General features: G+C 44.7%; 2 protein-coding genes across 4 annotated transcripts in view; both read left to right on the top strand.

Annotated features, from left to right (window-relative positions):
• Positions 1 to 318: 318 nt before the first annotated feature.
• On the top strand, positions 319 to 5,167 carry LOC138064189 (UPF0729 protein C18orf32 homolog). Its single transcript, XM_068925759.1, has 3 exons — positions 319 to 425; positions 2,292 to 2,544; positions 3,261 to 5,167. Exons 2-3 carry the CDS (start codon positions 2,317 to 2,319, stop codon positions 3,333 to 3,335), a joined length of 303 nt encoding a protein of 100 aa, XP_068781860.1. The 5' UTR covers positions 319 to 425; positions 2,292 to 2,316; the 3' UTR covers positions 3,336 to 5,167.
• Positions 5,168 to 8,958: 3,791 nt separating this feature from the next.
• The window catches only part of LOC104138494 (dymeclin), a 231,246-nt gene continuing 228,142 nt past the window's right edge, over positions 8,959 to 12,062 (top strand). For 2 of the 3 annotated variants that reach the window (XM_068924734.1, XM_068924731.1), the window contains exon 1: positions 8,959 to 9,080. The gene's annotated coding sequence lies outside the window, so the exon portion shown is untranslated. Of the gene's footprint in view, positions 9,081 to 9,161; positions 9,264 to 12,062 lie in introns of those variants that run through there. The other variant, XM_068924732.1, reaches the window with a different exon arrangement.

Below are 12,062 nucleotides of genomic sequence, written 5' to 3'. Positions count from 1 at the left end.
GGTGAGGAGGAAAGCATGCAGCGCTCAATTTAAGTAATTCCGCGAGGCAAGAAGCAGGGTTCATGGACAAAACGCTACTAGTAGCAGCTTCACGTAAGACGATGAGTCCTTTCTGAAAGGAGAGCCCGGGACACCCGCCCCGACTCTCCGCCGGGGGAGGCCGCTTCCGCCCGGGCCATAACGGGGGTGGCGGGGCGCCGGGCCCCTCCCGTCATGGCGGAGGGAGGGGGACGGGGAGGGCGGGGCTTGAGCCACGTGATGCGCCCACCGCCTTTTCCGATTGGCGCTGAGGTCGCCGCCCTGGTGACGCTGCCGCGCGCGTCGGCCGGAAGCGCGAGAGCCGCTTCCGGTGCGGCTGTGAGGGCTGGAGCCGCCGCCGCTGACGGGGCTGCGTCGCTGCCGGCGCGGAGCCGCCGCCGCCTGAGGTGAGGCGAGGCCAGGCCGGGGCCGGGGCCGGGGCGCGTTTGAACTCATCACCCGCTGGAGCGCGGAGCTTTCTTGGTGCTAAAAGTCTTCGCTCTCCGGCTTTGGTGTCAAAACGAACTGGGGGGCGGGGGGAGGTGCCGCTAACGGCGGCGGCGGTGGTATCTCATTTTTCCACACAGCAGGAAGGTTAACTCGACTCCCGGGCGTTAATCTAGCCTGAGCGTTGTCCTGCAGCAAAACGGACTCGGCGCTTGTTACGTGCGCTCCTGGCCCTTCTGGACTGGTTCACCCTTTGTGAAGAAAAAAAAAAAAAAGCCCTTTTGTCTGTATAGCCCCCCCCCCCCCCCCGCGCTCTGTTCCGTTATAATAGTTAACTGATGACGGCGCGTTGAACGTGGCAAACAAAGACCAACGCGCCTGAATTTGCAATGTCATGCCTCTTCCCTCTGCGGACCCTAAAATACGATGGTTTACAGAAAGAAACAAAAGCTTGTGTCACAAAGAAGTAAGCTTGCTCTTCAAACGTGACCGTTTGCCTTTTCAGGCTTGCTTCCCCCCCCCCCCCGCCCCCCTTAAAAATTAATTGCCTGTTAACCAAGAAACAAAAATATCACCTGATCATAGAGAAAAATTTAAGAACGATATTTAAATATGTTAAGGCTCTTGTTATGCTGCTTGCAGTGGCTTGCATCAGTTCCTGGCTGAATTACAACTTATTTTTCAATCTGGAATCTTGGTATGAAGTGGTCTGCAAAAAACGCTTGCTCTTATCTCAGACTGACAGTCTATAATGTTCTTTTCAGGAGCGTTTCTTTAGCTAATGAATGAATGCTCAACATCTTGTTGAAAAGTTGGTATCTGGGAAGTTTTGGCTGAGAGAGTGCATTGAATCATCTTTTGAAATGGCTTTAATGGGTTGTCTCATTCATGTTTTCCCAGATTAAGATTTCTCCCTGACTTCAGGGACTGTTGATTCCTGTAACTTTACATCTGAAATAGCCAAAAGTATGTTTGAAGTAGTCAGAATTTGATATTTTGCTGTTCCATTGGGGCTGCAAGTCTCTAGGATAGCTTGAGTAAAGTTAAATGATGATCCTAAATGAAGGATACACATCTGCCTCTTCAGTCTCCATGGAGGGATCCTGGAAAGATTTCATTTTGCTCCTTTATGTAATAATTCAGATGTCACGAGCCTAGAAAGGAGGAATGTGAAGGGCAAAGTTACACAGTACAGCAGAGCACGTCAAATAGCTCATCACCACTGAAAGGGACAATTCTGGCCCTGCAGCGCTCTTTCTTCTCCCTTCTCCACCTTTCTGCCACTGCACTGATGCTGTCTCTGCTTCTCTGATGGCAGATGTCGGGCTGCTATTTCGGGAAGATGATTTTCTGGTTTTGGGAGAGAGGGATGAGCTCCTTTTCTGAGGTTTAGCCGGTTGAACTGGATCTGTGTAGGATCAAGTGTTTCCAAATCCAGTGCAGGGGCAAGGAAGCAGCTGCTGTTTAAAAATTAGTGTGTGGTTAAAGCAAAAAGCCATCTATTTTCTGAATGTTGTTTTCTCAGTTCCAGCTGTATGGGGGATGAATTAATAGCAAGCTGTACTTGGAGAAAGTTAATAAAATCTCAAGAATGCTGCCCTGAGGACTTTATGGCATGGGAGCATAAAGCTGTTCTCAGGGAAGCATGTCAGCATTTCTGACGTGTTAACAATGTAGTATTAAAGAGTTGGTTATGTTTAAATATCAAGTGAAATCCGTATTCATTACTTAAGGCTTTGTTTTCTTAGCTCGTAGCATGCAAAATCTGTTATCCTAAATGTTTTTTCTTTCCTTTTCTTTTTCTTTTTATTTATTTTCTTCAACAGCTTTGTTGTAGAACAAGAGCAAGCCATGGTGTGCATTCCTTGTATTGTCATTCCGGTTCTCCTCTGGGTCTATAAGAAATTCCTTGAACCGTATATCTATCCTGTTATTGCACCTTTCATTAAACGTGTGTGGCCCAAGAAAGCTGTGCAAGAAACAACAGCCACAAAGCAAGGTCAAGGAGTTGGCGCTGGAAATCCACAGGCACCTTCAGCCACAAAAAGAGATCAGGAGGATGAGTCTGGAATTTATAAAGTAAGATTAATGCATTTAGCTAACCTAGCAAACCCCAGATAACGGACCCAACAATAGTTCAGGCTGTGCGCTGCGAAGGTGTAGATAGTTGGGTGTTTTTTAATGGAAATTTTTGTGGCTCTTTTCTCATGAAAGAGAGGGTTACCAGTAGTGATATGACTGGGAAGAGCAGTTCCTCCAGGACAGCTCCTGGGAGGTCTTGGAGAGAGAAGCTAAGCTGCTTCAGAAAACAGATGCAGTGCTAAGACATATATGTGTAAAATTAGCTGATGACTGCTCTTTCAGAGGAGTGAGAAGTTGGGTAACCAATAAATCATAGCAGTTGCCTGAAGCAGAATTCAAAAAAACAAAACAAAACAACCCCCCTCCCCCCCCCCCAACCTCTTCTGCTAGCCCTGCTGCTACTAATGGGGGAAAATGTGTAAAGCATTTAAATTGTGCTGTTACTATGTACCTCTTGTAACAAAATGCGTTTTGTTTTCGGAGATTTGCATGTATTGTCTCTGTCTTCGTTTCCCCCCTTCTCCTGAAGTAAGAATTATGTGTAAATCCAAAAAAAAAAAACCCACCGCCACTTTGATCCTTGCTGCAAATTTCTTTTAGAATCAAGGCCAGTGATCTATAAAAGGCATTTTCCTCACCAACTGAATGTTATCTTTCTGGATGTGAAGTCCTTTCTTTGACATCCCATTAATGATGCTGTCTTGTATTTGCAGTTTGAAAGCAATGGGTTTGCAAATGGAATTGCTGCAAAGAGAGACACAGAAGTTTCTGACAAGAAAACAGATTAAAGGAATTTATTCATAAGGATTTTATCCCCATGTGTCCAATATGAACTTGTGATATTTCTCTCACTTTGAGACTTTCTTTGCACATTTCAGCTGAATGGAAACCCTTATCGCTTACAGGAGAGGGTCTCTTCTGCCACTAAAATGGTAGCTAGTAGTTTTCTTATTTAAACTGTTTGAAAACTATCTGAAATTGTTCTTTGTTTTCCTCACTGGAACTACTTTTCTTCTGTAACCTGATTGGCATGATTAGAGTTTAGGTTAAATAATTTATTAATAAATTTAGCTTGAGAAGGTAGATGTGTTGCTTCTTAGTTTCACTGACTGCTAGTGCAGTACTTCAGGCTTTCATCTTAAGAACTGTAGCTGTTCCTGCCCTTGCTAAAGAACTGTAAATTGTATTATGTCAACATAAGTATTATGGTCAAATTGTGAAGAATATAGATGATCCACGTGAAATCTGTGGGGTTAGGCTATATGCAGAATTCACTTAGCTTGCTACGAGCAGAAAGTCTTGATCTAAAACTTCCGTTCATCGTTTTGTCCTTGAAACATTGTGCCTTTCTCCTCTGAAGAGGAGGCGCAAGGGCATGATACAGGAAAATGGTTGCTTTGTATTCTGTTGCAGTGGTTTAAAATGGTGCAGTTCTGTGTCATAAAAAATAGCTGAAATCTTGTTAACATGCTTGTATAACTTGAATTATAATAAACCGGGATTTTATTTAAAAGTAAGTTGCTTCATATAGTTGTTTTTAGGCTTCTGAATAATAAAAATCTAGAGTAGTAAATGGACAGCTTTGAAAACCTGTAGATGGGCCCAAGGCACAAGGAGGGAGGTCATAAAGTTATTTGTTTTTGTGATACTTGGTGATAAAGAAAGGGAACTTGGCAAATCCAGCTTTGCCTCATCTTGGGAAGAAATAGTCTGGCGCTAACTTGCATCTCAGTTTGATAGTGTAATCTTGAAGCGTTTTTAGATGCCTTTCTGCATACTAGGAAATAGAAGTGATAATCCCTGTTTTTTCCCCTCCACCAAACTGGAGAGTTCTTTAAAATATTAAAAAAAAAAAACATTCCAACAATTTTAAAAACATTCCAACAATTTTGGATTGCCTTTAAGGATTTATCGCTTTCTCAGAAGTCCTATGGGTATACTCCTCTCTCTCTCTCTCTCTCTCTCTCTCTCTCTCTCTGTATATAGGCGTTTCATGGATAGCATCTAGAGGGTAATTATGATGAAACTCATAACAAGATAGGTTGATAAATGTTTCAGTTCATTCACAGTCCCTTTACATGCTAAAATGTTGCCCACTAGAGTGACAAGAGACACCTTGCAGTCCTTGAACTGTCGCTGAGGTCCAGCCCCATTCTTGCAAGCATGTTTTCTCCTTCTGGAGAAATATTCTTAATGTTTGGCTTGATGCCTGTCTAGTGCCTCTGGCGAGGTGTTTTATTGTTTCCTGCCCATAGCCATTAGCGGGTTGTTTTTTTTTTCCAGGTCTTATGTGAATTGGTCGGCAATGTTTACAGTTGGATATTGGACCATTGTTTCTCTGTTACTCTTGTAATGAGTTGAATTACAGACAACTTCTTGTAAGATATTGCCTAACACTCCTTTCTCTCCCTTCATGGCTCAGTCTATTAGGAACTGAATCTTGCACTACTGTTTGCAGTACCATCTTTTGCATCATCATCAGCCCCCATCTGATCAGTATATCACAGATACTTCACCAGTCTAGAAGAAAGCTGTACTGTTTGTGATAATAAAACCTGTTTTTGTTATTCTGAGCATGCCCACATGCTATAATTCATGCAATAAAAGATCAACAAACTAACTGTGTGTTCTTGTAGCTTCTCACCGGTGTTGTATAGTAGAGAAGAGTGGGTTGGAAAGGGGAGGGAGGGAAAGAAGTTGCACTGTTTTCCTGTTGTTTGTATCCTCCCTATTTTTGGATGTTTCACCCAAGATTGTTGCAATGGATCACACTGTTCACCAGAAAACTTCAACCGGTAGAAGGTGGATGCAATCTTCCCTGGGACAGATGGGGTTTTCTTAAACCAGTCAACTCCCTGCCCCTTCCCAAACAATAAATTCCTTTCCTAACACTAGTTTCAAAGTTCATGCTCTCAGTCTGAAAGCCAAGAACGTTTAAGGGTCTGAAATCTTTATTCTTTGTAATGAACGAGGAGTAAAAAGGCTGAGAAAGTCCCCCTGCAGAGTTGGGGTCGCAGGCTGAGAAGGGAGGGCTAAGCCAGACCGTCTTTTGAACGGGAACAGAAATGAAGTTTGATCGCAGTCGTACAGCTGAGCATAAACGTGTTTTCTTATGCTTTAAGCACTACTGAAAAAATTGTCCCTTCAGCTGTGCTTCCTGTCCTGGATCAGGTAACCTTAACCGTTGTTTTGAAGTGTCTGGGCATTTCATAAACAGGCCAAATCTTTGAAATAAGATACTCACCTCTAACAGACATGGACATGACATAAAGGGTAGAGCAAGAGCTGTGCTTGGGCTTTAATGTTTTGCAGTAAGGGGCTCTATCCTGAGATGTCTTGTTCCCTAATTTGGGAATGCTTTTTTTCCCCTCCCTGCTGAAATGACATTCTGAGGCGAAACACCTGGCTGAAAACACTGGTTGCTTGCTGTTGCTTGCTCCACACACGTGGCAAGAAGACTTCTGTCTTAGTACTTGGGTTCTTTGGATGGTGTAACAACATTAGTGGATGGTGATGGCTAGCTGGGAATGGGTGACAGGCGGACAGCCTGCCAGCTGCGGTGGGCTCACTTCTCCAGTAAGCTTCCAGAAGGAACATGAGCAAATTGTTGCTATCTCTGCGCTCCAAAATGGCCTTTGCTGGCTTCATATAACCTATTTTCAGTCCTTCAGAAATGAAGCAAATGTATGCGGTCGATTTATAAACTGTATATAATTAGAGTCATTTAGAATATTATTATTCAAGCAAACGCATCAGTAACATGGGAAAGAAATTGTACAGTAGATCGCATTGCAGTCTGAACTAGACTTTTCTGGCTGCGTACCAGTACTATGTTTAAACACCAGACCTACTGAAATGACTGCAAAAAGCAAAACAGCCATATCATGCAAATATGTCGTTTTGGTTGTAAAATTACACTGTCTGTGCTTTCCGGAGTGGTGTTTCATTACTTTCACTAGCTGCAGTTAAACATTAACGTGAGTTATCTACATCATAAAACTTTCCTGAATAAGGCACTTCCCTTGAACTCCTGGCAGGAGATTTGTGTTGCTTCTATTCTGTTCCAGTACCTCTGCTGTGAACAGATAGGCAAAAAATAATTTAAAAAAGAGATGAAAGAAGCAAGTGCCTGCTTCTGCTGCCTGAGCCTGTGCAGGGGTGCAGGAGATCTTCTGCTGGGATGCACAGAACCGAACAGATTCATGCTTAAGAAAATGAGCAGAAGAAAACCAAAGGAAATTCCCACACGAGAGAACAAAATATCTAAAGACAATAGAAATATGGATTTCTTTAAGTGAGAGAACTACTTTATGTTTTTTATTCACCAGAAGCTAGATTTATCCAGAAAGGATTTAGACACCTAAAGGTTTAAATGAACATCTACCAGAATTAAGTAGAGCAAGGTAGTAGCTTCATTTGTACTGAAGACCTTTAGAAAATTACAGAGTAGGCATCTTTAGGCACCAAAGTACTTTTGCAAACCTAGTCCTAAGATTTCCAATGCTAAAGCTACTTTGGCTAATTTAAATACTATAGAGGAAGAATCAGAAAACCAATATGCAAGTCAAACATTTTTCATTTATGGGAAGCTCTAAATGCAACATGGTACTGACCTTGTATTGGTTTGCACAGGTAGTTGGATGCCAAGGGCTTATTATAAACTTAATAGAAATACACCTTTTAAAATACTTCAAATATGTGCAAACTTTTTCGTAAAAAGTTCATAAGACTTTATGTTGCTAGTTAAATATTTTCTATGGGCTTGATTCTACAACCAAAGGAAATTTTGGCACTTTAAATGGAACATGATCAGCCTCTGAGGATGTCTAAACAAACAATGAAGTCACTGCAAAATGATCTTTGTTCAGGTATGTTTTATAGGGCACATAATTACATTCTCGCCACAAAGTCAATCTAATGACAATAGTACAATATGGTATTATTATCCAAATGTAGCAATCATGCTTCAGCCTTCTGGGAGTCCTTGGGTACTGTGATTCAACTCTTGAAGTCCTTCTCTCCTGATTTCTGTACCATTCAGGAGGTTACTGCCAAAAGAATCTTTGCAGATGCTGCAGGTAAAGGAAATGAAGAGAAATTTAATTTACACTTAGATTAACTAAATCTGCCTTTAAGACAAACTAATTCTGTTTCATTAAACTGCCTAATACATGAATAAAGAGAGAACCTTCCTCTTGGAGTTTTCTGATTATTAGAACGTGCTGGACTAACTAACTAAATCATATTTTGATTTTTGCAGACTGTCATTACTTTTGCTTCTCCGTGAATCCGACTGCAAAAGTTTAATTGAAATGCTCTAGAAGACCACGTTTGCTGCAGTGATTCTCTTATTTTTAGAAAAGTTTTTTAGCTCATATCCCCTTATCTCCCTTTTCCTTCACGGTCTTACCTGAAGCATAAATTACCTGAAATGTTGTGAAGAGGTATATTTTGCGTGTCGATGTAGCAATACACGTACCTTGAGTCACTATGAGGACTGGGTTTTAATTCCCTTGTACTTTTCTGTGCTTGCAGTCCTACGTCTTTCATGGACACGCCTCACTGATTTGCCACGCGCCGCTTCAGTCACGGTGGCGGTCAGAGCAATCGGGCACTGCACGAACACAAAAAGCACAAACCCTACGGCCAACCTTCTTGCTTGTGAGGAGCCGGCGAGGTATACGAGGCGCTTACACCCAGCCCTGGCACAGCTGCTGTTTGCATAGGCCATATTTGCTCGCCTCCTCTGCTTACAGGTGCGTGCGTGGCTCATAGATGCCACGCCGGGTGCTGTGACAGCGGGACTACGCCCAGGATTAGTTACACCGCGGAGGCGTCAGCCCCCTCATCGACTGACAGATGTTGCTGGCGCGATAAAATACTCCCGAAATGGAAACCGGGCGTTAGCAGGAGCGGAGGAAATGATTGAAAGCGGTGCACGATCGTCGCTGATACATCCCGTTTCCCTTGTACCACCTGCTTTTCATCGGGCCTGTTCTAACCCCTCCCGCTACGGAAAACGAAACCGGGCCCCGACCGTCCGGCTCGGGCCCGACTGCGCCACCAGCGCGGGAGCTTCCCGCCCGGGCGCCCGGCGACACAGGGAGCCGCAGCCCGGCTCTGAGCGCTGCGGCGAGGCTCCAGTTGCGACGCCGGGCACCCTTTTTCCGTGTTAAAACCCCCTCTTTCCCCCAAAAAAAATTCCCCAGAAGAAATTAATCCTCACAGAGCGGGACGCGCCGCGGCACTACACTTCCCGGCGTGCCCCGCGGCGGTGCCGGGGAGGGGGCGTGGCCAAGCCGCTCGCCCCGCCCCCCTCCCCCCTTTCCCCCCCGCCGGAGCGGGCCGGCGCTGGCGACGTGGAAAGATGGAGGTGGCCGGGAGCGGTGGGTGCGCATGCGCGAGGCGGGGGCCGTTGGGCAACGCCCCCGCTCCCCTTCCCCCCCCCCTCCCCCCGCGAGCCCGGTGCGTGAGGGGAGCCCGCGGCGGCGGCGCAGCGGGGAGGAGGCGGCGCCCTGTCAGCGGCCGCGCAGGTATTTTTCGCGCCGGGGTGCCGCCGCTGCCGCCGGGGGTCGGGGCCACGACCACGACGGTGACCTTTACCCGGTTTCGTAGGAAATCTCGCCGCGGCGTGCGCAGCCCTGCGGGAGCCCTGGCAGGCCGGGGCGGCCCGGCTGGCCTCGCCTCGCCGCGGCGAGCGGTCGGTTGAGGCGCAGGTAGGGCGGGAGGCTGGAGGTGGCCGCGGGGCGGCCGGGCGGGGAAGCTGGCGGCCGGGCGCGGAGCGCTGCCCCTCGTCGCGCCGCGGTTAAGTGGGGTTTTTTGGGCGCCGCGGCCGCCGCGCGGTTTGGTGACCCGACCTTCCCCCCCCCCCCCCCATCTCGTCGCGACGAGAAGGAAGATGTGCGCCCCTTGCTCTCTCGCGGCGGAGAGTCCCCCCCGTCCCCACCCGCGCTGGCACGCACTCCGCCGTTTTGGTTGGTCTACCTTCTCTCCAGGGAGCGGGCTGCTGCTCCTCCTCCTCCCTTCCCCCCGCGGTGAACTGGGGGGAAACTGGGAGTTTAAGCGCACTGCTAGCCCTGGTGTGATTTGTCTTTTAAACGCGTGAGCTTGTGCTGTGAGCATCTTCTGTCACCAGCCGGCTGCCACGGGGATAGTGTCTAGGAAACTTCTCTAGCTGCACCTTACCAAAGCTGCAAGGGATCCTTCGCAGGGCACTGAGCTGCAGCTGCTCTCCTTTTGTATGCAGCTGAAACCAGAGCAAGAGAGGGAGGTTTGTAAGTGCGTTTTTTTTGTACTTTTAATGGCACTTCTTATTAATCAAAAGACCCCGAAATTGCACATTATCCTCCTTCCCTTTGGGAAGCAGAGGTGGCTTGTAGCGCTCGGTGAGCTCCAAGCAGTGTGGCTCCTGCAGTGTCCGGTCTGATCTGTCTCACCTGTATTCACAAATCACTTTCACCCTTTGGGTTTCAAACGTCTGAATGATAATATTCAACAAGCCTGGGAGATATTTTGGTTTAAAAGATAACTTAAATCCTGCCTTAATGGACATTGTTTTTCATCTTCTATGCTTTTCCGGCCAAGTACTGTTTGTTTTGTTTATTTTAATCTTTTGTACTGAGTGTAGCAAGTTTCTGAGACTGTAATCTGATTTTCTTTTATTGTGTGTAATGAGGGATAACGTGCTGGGCTGTAGTATTAATTATTTGAGGTATTTATAAACATAAGTAGCTTGTTAGTATTTCTTACAGCGGGCACTTCTTAAGTGCACGGATATGGAAAGAACCTCCTGGGTCATTGGGTCCAGACTCCTAACCTTTAGGACATCATGTTATGTAATCCCTAATTTTATCAGGCTCCAATTTAAAACCAGCAAAGTCCCTCCTGGTGGAGTACCTTAAAAATCCTTGTTGTGCCTTAAATTACAAGGAGCTCTTTTCAGAAGGCCTCATTCTGTGCTGTCAGTGGGCTCTTTTCTCTTGCGTTGCTGCTGCTTCCAGCAGGAGAAGCACATGGATGGCCTTGGGGAGTTAGATTCTGCACTGCATCCTCACGTGGCTAATGCAATGCATCAGCTCTGTCCTTCTCTTCCAGTCCTGGGCTCGTGTTTTGCTAGTACGGCGTCTAGTGCTCAGCGTTTTGTGATTAGTTCAACAGAGAAATATTTATAGCAAACTAACACTAAACTTAGATGGCTTTGATGCCCCTGATTATTTTATCAGGTGAATAGGAGGAAAAAATCAGAATGTTTTTAACATGCTAATGACTGACAGTTGAGCTTGCAAGTTTATTAAGCCTCATAAGTATAAGAAGCCTTGTCCTTTTGTTCAAAGAAGATACGAAGAGTAAGAAATCCTGTGTGGTGGCTCATGAACTGTTGTCACAGAGGACAGAAGATGATGATTAGAGAGTATGCTTTAAAGAATTATCATAAAATGAGAACTCTGTACCTTATAGTAATTACAGAGTTTAGCAAGTATAATTTCGTTTACAGCAGGCCCTGGAGACAGGTGATATACATCATGATGTGCAGTATAATATCAGATTAGTATACATGCAAAACGTATATTTGGCCTTCTGTGCAGCATGCTTTTTTTTAATGCTGTAGATAAATTTCTAGCTGTGGGAAACATTTAAAATGGAGACAAATAGCTCTATTGTAAAGACTGCATAATACCTAATTGTGGGAAGAGTGTGGATGCCAAAATAATTGTATAACCTTTGAGATATGTCAAAAGATACCAGTATTTAAAGAAACAACGCGGGCCTGTTAATGAGCATCTTTGTCAAGCTTAAAAAGTAGTTGAATTTTTCTTTTTGAAACAGCGCTTTGGTTATTAGACAAATGTTATTTATGTCTGAGAGGGAAGTAGGGAGAAGGTCTTAAATACATGCAGCTGTAATATTAATGTCCCTTCCGTGAAGAGATAGCTGTACCAAGTTAGTGGTAATTTGAATTACCAAACCATGCTAGGTTTACCATGACTTGTGTCATATCCAGCAGCCCATTTTAATTATGATAGTGAATTACTGTAAATTGATTTCTAGGTAGTTATGCCAATAGAAAAAAGAAGAGACGTTTTGATGTTGAACAACACTTCCAATGCTATAATCGGTCGTAAATTATCAGGTAGTTGGTGTGTACTTGTGCTTTTGAAAAGCATTGCTGTATTTGTGATAATAAGTCTCCTTCCAGCCCCTGGAAGATGAGATGATGAAAATGGTAATATTAATACTGATGCAGATATGGGATATATTCTTAAGCTGTAAGACCTGTTCTCGGTTTAGGATATGCATGTTATGTTGCGTGTGTATATGTGCATGCCCATATGAAACATGTATATATGTGTATATATAGTATGTATATATAGTGTATATATGTATGTATGTGTTTATATGTATGTATATACACACATGTGTGTTAAACTCCATGTTCCATAAATATTCCTGCTTAGAGTTTTATTTGTTCTTCTCATTTTATAGTTCCAATACAGCTCTTTTGAAAGCATCAAGAA

The sequence above is a fragment of the Struthio camelus genome, chromosome W (assembly GCF_040807025.1).
Source record: "Struthio camelus isolate bStrCam1 chromosome W, bStrCam1.hap1, whole genome shotgun sequence".
In the NCBI taxonomy this organism is placed as follows: Eukaryota; Metazoa; Chordata; class Aves; order Struthioniformes; family Struthionidae; genus Struthio; species Struthio camelus.
The sequence above is the reverse complement of the archived record's forward strand: the minus strand, read 5'-3'. Positions and strand labels throughout refer to the sequence as shown.

Excerpts from the sequence above, each read along its gene's own strand:
- LOC138064189 (XM_068925759.1), top strand. The coding sequence starts at position 2,317 with ATGGTGTGCATTCCTTGTATTGTCATTCCGGTTCTCCTCTGGGTCTAT. Across the intron at positions 2,545-3,260 it reads ATGAGTCTGGAATTTATAAA|TTTGAAAGCAATGGGTTTGC; the intron begins GTAAGATTAATG and ends TTGTATTTGCAG.